We start from the raw sequence: 14,346 nt of genomic DNA, 5'->3' as shown, positions 1-14,346 counted from the left end.
GATTTATTCTCCTGGGGAACAAACGATGGACTCAAAGGCTAAAAGCCTAGCGGAAACACATTTCTACTCAATACAAAGAATTTAAAAGGAGCTGCACGCACTGTCTCAGGGAGTGGTGAGCCTGTTTCAAACGGAGGCAGGCTGACTTCCGGAGGAACCAGCCCCTAGGGGCTTGACGCCCTGATCCCGGGTCGCTGGCCGGGGGCGGAGACGGGGACAGCGAACTGAGTGTGCGAGCGCCAGGGGTTCCAGCTGCACGTCCCAGGCTCTCCGGGGCGCTGCAGGGCGGGACAAGGACAGCTGCGGGGAGAACGCCTGTGGCTGGGTCCGGAGGTGCGGGTGCGGCGCGGGACAAGCGGGCAGCATGCTCAGGGCAGTCGGGAGCCTACTGCGCCTCGGCCGCGGGCTAACAGTCCGCTGCGGCCCCGGGGGGCCTCTCGAGGCCACGCGGCGGCCCGCACAGGCTCTTCCGCCCCGGGGTCTCCCCTGCTACTCCAGCGGCGGGGCCCCCAGCAATTCTGGGCCCCAAGGTCACGGTGAGCCAGGGCTCGGACGGGGAGGTACTGGGAGCGGGGAGGTTGCGGGAGGGCAGCCAGGGGCCGGCCCGGGAGTCGGGTTTGAGGGCGCGCTGGTCCTCTGTGCCGGTCAGTCAGTTCCCTAGTCCATCTGGTTTCCTTTCGCTGCAGGGGAGATTCACCGAGTTCCCGCGCAGCGCCGGCCTTCGCAGTTCGACAAGAAAATCCTGCTGTGGACGGGGCGTTTCAAATCGATGGAGGAGATCCCGCCTCGGATCCCGTAAGTGTAGCGAGCGCCGCGCGGAAGAGAGTCGGTCCCCGGCCGCTCGGGTGCGGGGTCACCCACCTTCCGACCGCGGCCACCTAGGAGCGAAAGCGGCCGCAGTGGCAACACTTAGCAATAGCACCCACCACACACGGAGTTCACCTACACACACCCCGCCTCCAGTGCAGTGTGTCAAGAGTCAACTAAGCTTTCAGGGAGATTGCAGAAGGTGGGTGAAAACTGAGAGGCTCAGGGGACACCAGCATCGCCCAGATTGCCGGTCCCCAGCAAGCCCCGAACGGGGAGGCAGTGGGGCTCTTGTGCCAAACAGGCCACGGTCCTCGCGAGCATCCGGATGGCTGCGGGGACGCCAGACGGCAATCCACGCTTTGGCCGGAGGCGCCCCCCTACCCCACCCAAGGAAGGGGTTCCCTGATCTTGGCTTGCGGGGCGGCTGGGCGGGGCCGGGTCTCTGGAAAAAAAGCCGCATCCATGCGGCCTCCTCTTCTGGGGCAGGAGACGCCTGGCGGACGCGTTTCTGCAGCCCTCGAGGCTCCGGGTTTACTCAGGGTGGGACGCGCGGGAGTCAGCACCATGGGCGTCTTCAGCATGCTAAACCCACCAAGACAGAAGATAAAACTCAAGCTATTAACTCCCCCTCTAGAGTAATGTAACCTGTAAATTAAATGCTAATAATAAGTAAATGTAACTTGTAAAAAAAAATCTTTCCAAAGTTTCTGTTTCTGCCAAGCCCAAAAACCTTTGCAGCATTTTTACAAGGGATTGGGTAAAAAAGAGAGGGACAGAAACTAAGAATAAAATCAATCTACTACTTTTTAAGTTTACCTTAAAAAAAAAATACTAAAGCCATAACGTGAAAGAAGGATTTTAGAGATTCTGTGCATTTGTACAATGTAATGAATGCCTATTAGAATGGAAAATGGAAACTGGGCCTATTTTTCTGTTTTTCACATGGTGCCTGCAATGTTATTGTTTATAAACAATTGCAGTTTATCAGTTAGCAAAGCATCTCAGATAGATGGGGGCGGGGTGGGAGAACATGGCGGGAAATGTACACTCAATAATGAATTCTGAAGCATTTTCGTTCTTTTATTGGAGCAAGTCACTAAATGGGAAATGGACATGGAATTTGAAATAACATTGCATTTGAATCCGTTTTCAGTATTTATTCAACTACAGAGGCACTTTCTAAGATTACTTTTCCACGAGATCTATACACTCCAAACTACAGACTTAGCTGAAAGCAAAACTTAGCCTCACAAAAGTCTTCATCATCATAAGCTCTGGTTATCGAATTGTAATTGATGCCTGAAAATTTAATACATTAAATGCCAAACAAAAGTAAAAAATAATTAAAATTAAAAAGCCACCACCCTCAATTGGTTTGAATTTTTATTTCTAGTGGCCTAACCGAGCAATCAAGAGTGTAAAGAACCAACATTATTGTATATTGTTCGTCGAGAAAACCTATGCCCAGTATTGCATTTAACATAGCTGTATGTGTGAACAGACTCATTTTACAGAAACAATTTCCCCAAGATCATAGTCAAAAGATGTATTATAAGCAGGAACACTTCACTAAGAACAAGATGCCTATAAAAAGCATTGCAGTTTTGCATTGGAAACAAAAAGTATTTGAGTATTTTTCATTTTATTATTTTTCTATAATTTTTTAAGCATTACTATTTAAGAGAGAGATTCCTGTTAAACTAAGTGTCACACTTACAATGTAAACAGCTTTTACCTTTTAATGGACATATAATGAACAAGTGACCTATTTTTGTATCATACACTAATTATGTTTAATAATAACTGTACTTTGTCTTGTTTTTCTCAGTGCTAAACTAATTTGTTATAATAGATTAAAGACAAATGACTAGGTAAAAAAGATCAGAGCTTCTAAGTTCCATCTGGAATGAAAGTTAGCAGCAAATATAATCTAATAATTTCTCCATACTCACTAATTGGACCTGTTTGCAACTAACATCTTAAAACTTACATCATTCTGCCTAAAATCTAAAGAAAATAGGCTACATAGGAGTTTTCTATAGTCTTTCAACCAGTGGAAAAGTTCAAAAGTTTTCTATTCTTAAAAGAAAATGCAACTTTGTCTTTCTGGATTTTTTTTTCAATGCAACTACACTCTATTTAAACTTCACATAGAAAAGACTGCCAATGAATATATTCTTATGAATGAAATTCTTTATGCCTATTCATAAACTGCCACTTCATATTATTGAAAATTGTTAAAGTTTATTTCAACGTAAAAGTCCCACAGGCATGATGGCTTTTGTATCACTACTTTGTAAGTAGTATTATTAAAATCTTGGACAACATGCATAAAACTATGAATGAATAAGAATATCTAAAATTTAAGTATACCAAATTTCAGAATAATAATAACATGAAAATGAAGGTCTCTTTTATCTTTTTCTTTGGCAAATTATTGTGATTTTGATCACTTTTTAAAAAAAATTATTGGCCGGGCGCGGTGGCTCAAGCCTGTAATCCCAGCACTTTGGGAGGCCGAGACGGGCGGATCACGAGGTCAGGAGATCGAGACCATCCTGGCTAACACCGTGAAACCCCGTCTCTACTAAAAATACAAAAAACTAGCCGGGCGAGGTGGAGGCGCCTGTAGTCCCAGCTACTCCGGAGGCTGAGGCAGGAGAATGGCGTGAATCCGGGAGGCGGAGCTTGCAGTGAGCTGAGATCCGGCCACTGCACTCCAGCCCGGGCTACAGAGCAAGACTCCGTCTCAAAAAAAAAAAAAAAAAAAAAATTATTGCAAAAGTCATGAAGGAAATATTTTTCTAACAGACATTCTCACGAACTGGATAATAGTGTCTTTTTGGGGTAGCATGTGAAGGGACAAGAGATTGGGAGGCCAGTGAAAAAAACAAAGTGATGAAAATGAGTTAAAAAAAAAACTGTTCAAATGGAAAACAAAGCCTACTTAACAAAGAGGCTAAATATGCTTTAACTCTTCCTTTATCCAACTTAGTGAATAAAAACAATGGAGAGCAAGTTAGCCTCTTTAGTAGTTATATTTCGTGGAATTAGAAACTAATATTCTATACAGTGATTTCATAATGGCTAACATTAGTTTAAGATCTGAATAAATACTTGTTAATTTGAAATTGGTAAAAATAACCAGCGAGCATTTCAATGTCTTTCACATGAAAATGTCATCGAATGCAGTTTGCATTCAGGGAATTTTTTGGAATGTTTACAAGGCAAATTATCTATCATGCCTGTCAGAAAACCATATTACTTATACATATTTAACAAAATACACATCTTCATTTAGGCCAGAAATGATAGTCACTGCAAGAAACAAAGCTCGAGTGAAAGCTTGTTACATAATGATTGGACTCACAATTATCGCCTGCTTTGCTGTGATAGGGTCAGCCAAAAGGGTGAGTACCTCCTTAAGAGGGCAAGTCAGTTAAAAGGGTGAGTACCTCCAAAAGGGTGAGTACCTCTTTTTAAGTACCTCCTTAAAAGAGTATCTCACCAAAAGGGTGAGTACCTCCTTAGACCAAAGGGTGAATTTTAAGAAATGTCATGGACATTGCTCTCGATTCAGGATTACTGCTGTCTTTTAATATAAGAACAATTTTGTCTTTGAGACTTGAAGTCATATATATATAAAATACTGGAGACAAATTCGTTCATGGAAATTTGAGTCAACAAATCAACACTATATGACCGGGAGGGACAAATGCTTGTTTCAACTTAAAAACAAAAACAAGACAGTTTACACCCTGGTTAAAATCTGCAGAAGACAGAGAACTTTGTCGTTGAAGGTTATCCAGACTAGGTCATTCATTATATCAGGAACTCAATTAGCTGTTGCACAGAGATATGAACTAGTTAGAAATGCAAAGGTTGGAAGTGATTGCCAAGGTCATCTAGTGTGTCTGGATCCTGTATGTCAGCCCTTTCCTTGCCATTCCCAATGTATGGTTTCTGTTTAATACCTCTAGAGGGAAATTAAGAGCTGACTACCCTCTAATTTTGTGTTCTGCCTCCCAAAATCCTTCCATCTACTGGTCACTTTTTACCACAAAGAGCAGCCCCACAAGTATTTTGACATTTCTAACACATCCTTAAGAGTATTTGCTTCTTCAGTTTTAACCACTCTAACAACTTCTTTGTACCTTGGAGCTGTTCTCAACACACTCCATTTTAACAGTGCCCCTCCTCATCGTGGCACCTGCAACTGAAGCCATTAGACCTGGATTATAACATTTTTGGTTATGAACACTGCGTTTCAATAGTGCATACATATCATTCATAATAGTTTGCTTGGCTCCATAAACCTCACTCTCTGGGCATACTTAGCTATTTACTATTCTGCCCAATTCTGTGATTCTGTCCTTTACTCCTCAGGTGCCCAGGTATATCTGAGCCCACTAACTTCACGCAGGGATTAGGACTTACAAGCCTACTGATATTATATAAATGTCTTTTCATTCCTATTAGCCTGGAAAAAAAATCTATGCCATGAAATGGTTCTCACCAAATGAGAAATTTTTTAATGTTTACTGGACTCAACACTCAAGCATGTAAATAAATAACTTTGATAATATTTTGTTTTTAACCTAACCTTAAATAAATGACTGCCTGCCAAATTGATGATTCTCTAGTTTCTAGGAATATTTTGATGATTGGTGTATTGCCTCAGCTACATCAAAAAGATAAACACTGATTAGACAATTTGTGTACTTAGAATCACCCTCTAATAATTTATTTATAATGGCACTTTAATGTTTTTTAATAGTAATCACAAGTTTCCAAATGAGACATTAAGACCAATTACACTTAATATATATTTTATGAGCAAGTTGGCCTATTAGAGATCTACTGATGTCGTCATTTTATTTTCAATACATATGATTTGAATTGAAGGAAAGATTTTTTCATTTCCTATTAAAATTCCATATTTCAAATATAATTCTACTATAAATCAACAGCCAGGGTTTTTCTCTGTGTGAATCTGACACAAAAAGTAGCAACTGAGAATAAATTGAGTTTTATGTATAGCATTAGTTATTGCTGTTTCCTCTTCTCCAAAAATGTGACAGCAAACATTGATTTTCAATCATTAATACACTAAACACTTTTGAGCACCTGAGACATGCCAGGCACTCTGCATTTTATTATTAGAATATCATGGAATTAAAATACAGGTATTTTGTAGTAGGGAAAATGGAGAGTGATCAAGTAAACACATAAACTAAAAAGATCTGAGGAATTCTTAGTGCAATGAAGGAAAGGAACAGGATGATAAAATAGTAACACTCTAGGAGAGGCCATTTTTGATGGAGTGGTCAGGCAAGTCCTCTCTGAGGAGGATGAGAATAAGCTAGCCATGAGAAGACCAGGGGAAGGAAAGAACTGCATGTGCAAAGCTTAGAGATGAGAAAGGGTCTGGTGTGTTAAGAAATAAAAAGGAGCTAGTGTGGATGGAGTATAATGAGCAAAGAGAAGATGGTATGAAACAGGGAGAGTCCAGATAGTATCCGGCCTATGGGTCACTGCAAATAGTTCAGGTTTTTAAAAATACATTGGGGAATCCAATGAAGAGTTTTAAGCAAGATATGACAAGATTTAAAAGTTTTCACTCTCCTCTTTATTCAAAACCCAGTGAAAAGAAAGATCAGAAATAAGGACCCTACTTAGAATAGCAACAAACAAAAAAAAGCTAAGGCACATAAGAATGAAATTAAAAATCAAGCAATATCTATATAAAGGCAACTTTTAAACACTACCAGTGGTCACAAGAAAAGGTATAACCTAAGAAATTTTTATTTGGAATAGGAAGACTTGACATTTTAAAGACATCAAACTTTTCTAAGTCTGTAAAGTTGACATGACTGCAATAAAAACAGCAATAGGATTTGTTTTGGTAGACAAACGGAGTCTAAAATTCATATATAAAAATAAGCAAAATATACAAGAAATACTAAAAATAATAGTTCTAAGGGAGGACTAGCTCTAAAATATATTAAAACAAAACAACAACAATAATTAAAACTGCAGTACTGACATACAAATAGGCAACTTAATAGAACTGAATTCAAATCACATAAATAACCCACTACATAGGGATTTAATATATGAAATAGTGACTCTGTATATGAGTGGAGAAAGATAAATTAGTCAAGAAATGATATTGGGACATTACAACTATACTTTCTACATAAAATAAATTGCAGTTGGATATAAGATTTTCACATTAAATGCGAAGCCTTAAAATCACCAAAAGAATATATGAGGGAATTCTTTAGAGTAGTTGGGCAGACATTTCTAAATATAGAACAAAACTGAGAAGCTATACAAAAGAAAAGATAGGTAAATTTAATCATATAAATGTATTTAAAATTCTGCTTGGTAAAAAAGTGCCATAAATAAAGTAAAAACACAAATGACAAACCGGGAGAAATACAAAATAGATCACAAACTAAGAGCTAATTTTCTTAAATTATAAGGAGCTCCACTAAATAAAACAGCAACAACCTTTTATTTAAAAAAAAAATGGGCAAAAGATACAAAAAGGCAGAGTTTGCAGAAAATAAAATGCACATGCCTCTTAAACACAGGAAAAGAAGTCTAGCCGTCCAACTATTTCATGCTTTCTGTCTCCTCAGACCTTACACTTCCACAGTCCTCCCCATTGATGACCTTTCCTTTCACCTCACTGAGAGAATTGTAGCAGCCCAAGGAGCAGTTTCCAGTCTTATGACACATAATCCTGTATATTTTGCTTTTCTGCCTATTATAAATGATCCTTGCTCCAATCTAGAAGCTCTTATTAATTGTGCTGTGGATCCTATTCCATTTTGCCTTTTCAAGAATTTCATTCCAGGAATTCTCAGGTTTCTTTGCTCGTCATTAGTTTTATTTCTTCTCTACTGTATCATTTTTTATCAAAACATAGAAATATTTCTATTTCCCTCTTCAAAACCAAAAACAAAACTTCTTTTGATATAGCTGCATTTCTCTGTGGCAAACCTTTTCAGTAGACCTGTCTACATACACTGTCTCTGATTTCCTGTCTCATTCCCTGTTTGATCAGGCTGGTGCCTCAAACCCTCCACCAAACTGCTGTTTTCAAGGTCACCAATGATACACTCATCTTCATTGACCTATCAGCATTTGACACAGTTGGTCTCTCCACCTCTTTTTTCTTTAATTTACATAAATTGTGTTTTGCTTGTGTTGTTTTTTCTTTTCTTTTTTTTTTGGCGGCGGGGGGAGGGATGTGGAGGAGAACAGGGTCTCACTCTCACCCAGGCTGGAGTGCAGTGGCACGATCATGGCTCCCTGCATCCTCTGCCTGCCAGGCTCAAGGGATTCTGCAGGTTCAGCCTCCTAAGTAGCTGGGACCACAGGTATGAATGACCATGCCTGGCTAATTTTTTTTGTATTTTTTGTAGAAATTAGTTTTTGCCATGTTACCCAGGCTGGCCTCAAACTCCTAAGCTCAAAGTGATCCTCCTGCCTTGTCCTCTCAAAGTCCTGGGATTACAGGCGTGAGCCACTGCATGCTTCCAATAAATTGCACTTTGTTTGTGAATGACACAAAAACATTTTCCCTAAAATTGTATTAATATGTATGACATATAATATACCATATTATATATTAACATAATATTTTCAAGTAATAACATAATTGAAATGCTTTATTACTGTCTACAATTTTGCAATTTTATATTCGTTATAATATTGTAATTGAAAATATGCCACATGTTGTTGGTACATAGATCCAGTAAAAGAAATATCTCTTTAGCTGTGATTACTAAATGGTGGTGCTAATACTTAATTTTATCCACCAACTATGCCAAAGCTTTTGTTGAAATATGCCCAGTAATTTCTTACCCTCCCTGATGTTCTTCAGCTATTTCATTCTTGCAAAATAATTGGAAGATATAGTAGTTTTGAATTTTGTACCAAATGGATTCAAAACCCCATAAATTGTTTAGAGACTTTGTTTAAGCTTACAAAATTATCCATATAAGTATTTAAAGATGCCATGTCATTTTCTGGCCAAACAAGAAACCATTCTTATTTATTAATATCTATTCTAACAGTATTGAAATGAATGAAAACAGGCATACCTCAGAGATATTGTGGGTTCAGTTCCAGACAACCACAATAAAGTGAATATTACAGTAAAGTGAGACATGCCAATTTTTTGATTTCCCAATGCATATAAAAGTTATGTTTACAGTACACAATGAGTTGTAATCTTCTTGCTGGTGGAAGGTCTTGCTTTGATGTTGATGGCTGCTGACAGATCAGGATGGTGGTTGCTGAAGGTTGGGGTGGCTGTGGCAATTTCTTAAAATAAGATGACAATGAAGTTTGCCGTATCAATTGACTCTTTCTTTCATGAAAGATTTCCATGTACCATGCAATGCTGTTTAACAGCATTTTCCTCACAGTAGAACTTCTTTCAGAATTGGAGTCAGTTCTCTCAAACCCTGCCACTACTTTATTAACTAACTTTATGTGATATTCTAAATCCTTTGCTCTAATTTCACCAATGCTCACAACATCTTCCCCAGCAGTAGTTTCCATCTCAAGAAACCACTTTCTTTGCTCATTTGTAAGAAGTAACTCATCTTGTGACAGTTTTATCATGAGATTATAGCACTTCAATTTTGTCTTCAAGCTCCACTATTAATTCTAGTTCTATTGCTATTTCCATCACATATGCAGTTACTTCCTCATACTTCCTCAACTGAAGCCTTGAACCCCTCAAAGTTATCTATGAGGATTGGAATCAGCTTTGTCTGAACTCCTATTAATGCTGACCTCCTCCTATGATTCACAAATATTCATAATGGCATCTAGAATGGTGACTCCTTTCCAGAAGGTTTTCAATTTACTTTGCTCAGATCCATCAGAGGAATCACTATCTATGGTAACTATAGCCTTACAAAATGTATTTCTTAAATAACAAGACTTGAAAGTTGAAATGACACCTTTTTCCATGGGCTGAAGAATGGATGTTGTATTAGCAGTCATGAAAACATTAACCTCTTTGTAAATATCCATAAGAGCTTTTGAGTGACCAGGTGCATTGTCACTGAGAAGTAATATTTTGAAAGGAACTTTTTTTGTTTCTGAGAAGTCTCAACAGTGAGCTTAAAGTATTCAGAAAGCTGTGTAAGCAGATATGCTGTCACCCAGGCTTCATTGTTCCATTCATGGCACAGGCAAAGTAGATTTACTATAATTCTTAAGAGTCCTAGGATTTTCAGAATGGTAATGAGTATTGGCTTCCACTTAAAGTCGTCAGCTGCCAATAGCTCCTAACAAGAGAGTCAGCCTGTCTTTGAAGCTTTAAAGCCAGGCATTGACTTCTCTCTATCTCTGAAAGTTCTAGATGGCATTTTCTTCCAATATGAGGCTATGTTGTCTTCATTGAAAAACTGTTTTTTAGCATAGCCTTCATCAACGATGTTAGCTATAATAGATCTTCTAGATGACTTGCTGTAGCTTCTCTATCAGCACTTGCTGCTTCACTTTGCACTTTTATGTTATGGAGAGAGCTTCTTTCCTTCAGCCTCATGAACCAACCTCTGCTAGCTTCCAACTTGTCTTCTGCTGCTTTCTCACCTCTCTCAGCCTTCACAGAACTGAAGACAGTTAGGGCTTTGCTCTGTATTAGGCTTTGGCTTAAAGGAATGCTGTGGCTGGTTTGATCTTCTTTCCAGACCACTAAAACAGTTTTTATATCAGTAATAAGGCTGTTTTGATTTATTTAGGTGTTCACTGGAGTAGCACTTTAATTTTCTTCAATAACTTTTCCTTTGCATTCACAACGTGGTCAACTGTTTGGCACAAGACGCCAAGCTTTTGACTTATCTTGGTTTTCAACATGACTTTTTTCACTAAGCTTAATCATTTCTAGTTTTTTAAAGTGAGAGATGTACAACTCTTTCTTTTACTTGAACATGTAGAGGCCATTATAGGGCTATTAATTGGCCTAATTTCAATATTGTTGCATCTCAAGGAATAGGGAGGCCCAAGCAGAGGGAGAGAAATGGGAGACTGGCTAGTGGGTGATGAGAATACATACAATGTTTATCAATTAAGTTTGCTCTTTTATATGGGCACAACTTGTAGCACCCTAAAACAAGTACAGTAGTACCAACAGCAATCGCTGATTACACATGACCATAACAGATGTCATGAAAATGAAAAAGTTTGAAATATTGCAAAACTTAGCAAAATGTGAGAGACACGAAGTGAGCACATGCTGTTGGAAAAATGGAGCCTATACACTTGTTCCATGCAAGGTTGCCACAAACCTTCAATTTAAATAAAAAGAAGAAAGAAAGAAAGAAAGGCACAATAAAGCAAAGCACAACAAAGTGAGATGTGCTTTTATATTCTTCTGTATTATAGAATGGTCCAGGTTCTTCAAGATATCTCTAACTTCTGACATAGGAATTCTCTATTCCTCAACTATTCTATTAAATGTTAGCAGTTTTTCTTTTTAAGAAAAGATGAAATGTGTTGCTATTGCTTTCTTGACCTCAGTGGACATTGTAGTTCTTATCCTACTTTGAAGACTGTTTATTCAGACTCAATATGACACTACGTTTGTACACTTGGGTACTGATAAATCTCATTACATTTTGGAGAGGCAGTTGACAATTCTGCTGATTAGCAAATATTTTCTTCTGCCGAATCAGTATCTTCCCTCCCTTGGATTCTGCTCAATCTGAGTTCAATCTTCTGGAGCTGCTGAAATATGTCTAGGTTGAGAATATCAGGATTATAAAGGAATTTGGTCTACCTACACCTCAAAGTCACCCCTCTACAGGAATTCTGGCACACAGTAGCCAGTCTTCCCATTCTTCAACCAAGAAAAGAATATTTTTGGCACATAGGGAAATAGCTGGTTATAAATGGATATATGAAAAACACTGGAATAGGCCAATGTGGCATTTTTCACTTACCCTTTGTTGGAGAATGCATACTAGCCATTGTCCTTTCATAAAAATCCTCAGAAGCTCTGAAGTGAGAGCATTGGGAATGAAAATTGTTTATCTTTTATGAAACATTTTCTTCACTTGGTTTCCGTGGTACCACCCTCACGTAGGTTGTCTCTTGGCCACGTCTTCCAAGTTGACCCTGCCAGTTTCTCCTATTCTCCTGGACTTCATAACAGTGGAATCTCCCCATGGATCAGTCTTTAGTCTTTCCATTCTCTATCTATACCCACTCCCTTGATGATCTTACCAAGTCTTCTGGATTTAAATACCTTCTACATTCCAAGGACTCTCAAATTTATATTTCAGCTAATATCTTCCTTCTGCACTTCAAATTCATATAGTCAGTTGCTTACTTAACATTTCCCTTTGGATGTCTAATGGACATCTCAAACTTAGTGTGTCAACAGTTGAACTCTAGATCTTCCCCCGTACAACCCTAAGCCACTGCTTTCTGTACTGTCTTCCTCCTCTCAGTTGATATCAACTCTATCTTTCTAGCTGCTCATGGATAAGTCATCAGCAACCCCATTGGCTCCACTTTCAAAATATAGCCAAATTGAAGCACTCCTCAGTATCTCTCCTGACATACCAATATACATCTATTGCCTGGTTGATTGTAATATCTTCTAAATGGTCCCACCACTGTCCCACTTTCCCGTCCCCAATTCATTTTTCATTTTTAATAACAATGCATGTACCTTAAAGAAATTGTGGCAGATGGAGATGGAGAAAAGGTTAGCAAGTTCAGATAAATTTGGGAAAATAAAAAGAATGGAACTTTGTGGTGAATTCATTGTGGAAGCAGAAAAGAAAATGGAATAAAGAAGTGAAAAGGCCTGGGTTTTTTGACTCGAGCAAGTAGGTGGATGATACTGCCATTTATTGAGATGTGTATGGCTAGGGAAAGACTGGTAGGCAGGGGGAACAAAATATGTCAACTCTCTATTTTGGCTATATTAAGTGTGAGATGCACACTAGGTATCCATCAATATATATTAAATTTTTATTTATTTCCCTAAGGACTTTGTATGCCTTTCAGTTTGAGGACTTACAGCTTTCCTCACTTCTGAAAAAGTCTATGCTGTCATAACTTTGAATATGGCCTCTTTACCCATTCAGTCTATTCTCTCTTCCCATTATTAACATATGTTAGAAATTCTAATTCTATTCTCTCCTGTGTATTTCTATCTGAAATACAAATTTTTCCAGTTTCCAGAGAGTAACAGTTATATATATAATATATAAAACTATATATATTTATATATTAATATAGTATATTTTATATATTTACATATATTTATATTAAATAAATATATAATATATAAATATATATATAGTTTTATGTATTATATATATAACTATATATATATATTTCTTCCCCCCTCCCCCACAGGCTGTAGAACGACATGAATCCTTAACAAGTTGGAACTTGGCAAAGAAAGCTAAGTGGCGTGAAGAAGCTGCACTGGCTGCACAGGCTAAAGCTAAATGATATTATAAGTAACAAAGTGTTCACCTGAATACCATCCCTGTCATCAGCAACAGTAGAAGATGGGAAAAATAGAATATTTACCAAAATATCTGCCATGGTTTTATTTTGGTAACAAGAAGTACAACGTCTTTTTTATTTTTACTTTTTAGTAAACTTTTACTGAAGTATACGATGCATTCAAAAAGTGGACAAAAGTGTATACAGTCTGATAGATATTTATGTCGGGAACACCTGTGTAACAACTGCCAAGGTGAAGATGTAGAATATCGGCAACACCTGAGAGCTTCATTCCTGCCTTTTCTCAGCCATTACCTCCCAAACATAGCAGTTTTTCTGACTTTCATCACCTTTGATTCATTTTGCCTGTTTTTGAACTTTATATAAATATATTTGTACATTATGCACTTGTTTGTGTGGATTCTTTACTTGACATTAGTTATAAGGTTAACCCACAAATTGTGTGTACCATTATTTCATCCATTGTTACTGCTGTATTCTGTTGATAAACATACCACAATTTATTTTGATATTTGGCACAGTTTCTGGCCACTACATATAATGCTAAAATGAGCACATTGTGTATGTCATTAAAATTAGGTTGAACTAATCTTTAAGGGCTCATTAAAATCAAAACTAATTTTCAACTAAAATTTCACTGTATTTAGCAACTGGGTAGTACCTCTGATTATTCTTTTCATAGTTTGTAACTAGGTGAAATAGGTTGAATTATTAATTCTAAAACCTATTCCTAAAATGGTAAAGTACTAAAACAGTAATTGTAATAGCAATTTTAAAAATGACAAAAATGTTAGAGAAAGAAAATGGTATATATTAATGATCCTCAAACTTGTTTAAGCCCTAAAATAACTTTTTAAAATTACATATCTCATCCCTGCACATTTTTAACTTCACATTTGTTATTTTTTTAAACCATATATGTAAGTATTATAAAAGATATAACTTCTGGCATATTGTATAGTTCACGTGCTTTAAGTGTATTTTCCATCATAACCTTGAAGCTACATAATTAGCTCA

At 37.9% G+C, this 14,346-nt stretch overlaps 1 protein-coding gene across 2 annotated transcripts; it reads left to right on the top strand.

Annotated features, from left to right (window-relative positions):
* Positions 1–221: 221 nt before the first annotated feature.
* Positions 222–13,711, top strand: FAM162B (family with sequence similarity 162 member B). 2 transcript variants are annotated; one of them, XM_005551663.5, is made up of 4 exons: positions 222–536; positions 687–795; positions 4,112–4,220; positions 13,213–13,711. In XM_005551663.5, the coding sequence occupies exons 1-4, from the start codon at positions 365–367 to the stop codon at positions 13,309–13,311; spliced, it is 489 nt and encodes a 162-aa protein (XP_005551720.3). In that variant the 5' UTR covers positions 222–364; the 3' UTR covers positions 13,312–13,711. The 2 variants fall into 2 exon arrangements, with proteins under 2 accessions (XP_005551720.3, XP_073893032.1); XM_074036931.1 differs by lacking the exon at positions 4,112–4,220.
* The last annotated feature ends 635 nt before the right edge of the window (positions 13,712–14,346 follow it).

The sequence above is a fragment of the Macaca fascicularis genome, chromosome 4 (assembly GCF_037993035.2).
Source record: "Macaca fascicularis isolate 582-1 chromosome 4, T2T-MFA8v1.1".
NCBI lineage: Eukaryota > Metazoa > Chordata > Mammalia > Primates > Cercopithecidae > Macaca > Macaca fascicularis.
Note: the sequence above shows the minus strand (reverse complement) of the source record. Positions and strands in the feature narration are given on the sequence as shown.

Bases quoted from the DNA above. Each gene is read 5' to 3' on its own strand.
- FAM162B (XM_005551663.5), top strand. From the start codon at position 365: ATGCTCAGGGCAGTCGGGAGCCTACTGCGCCTCGGCCGCGGGCTAACA. The intron at 537-686 runs GTGAGCCAGGGC...CTTTCGCTGCAG, and splicing joins TTCTGGGCCCCAAGGTCACG to GGGAGATTCACCGAGTTCCC. The intron at 796-4,111 runs GTAAGTGTAGCG...ATCTTCATTTAG, and splicing joins GAGATCCCGCCTCGGATCCC to GCCAGAAATGATAGTCACTG.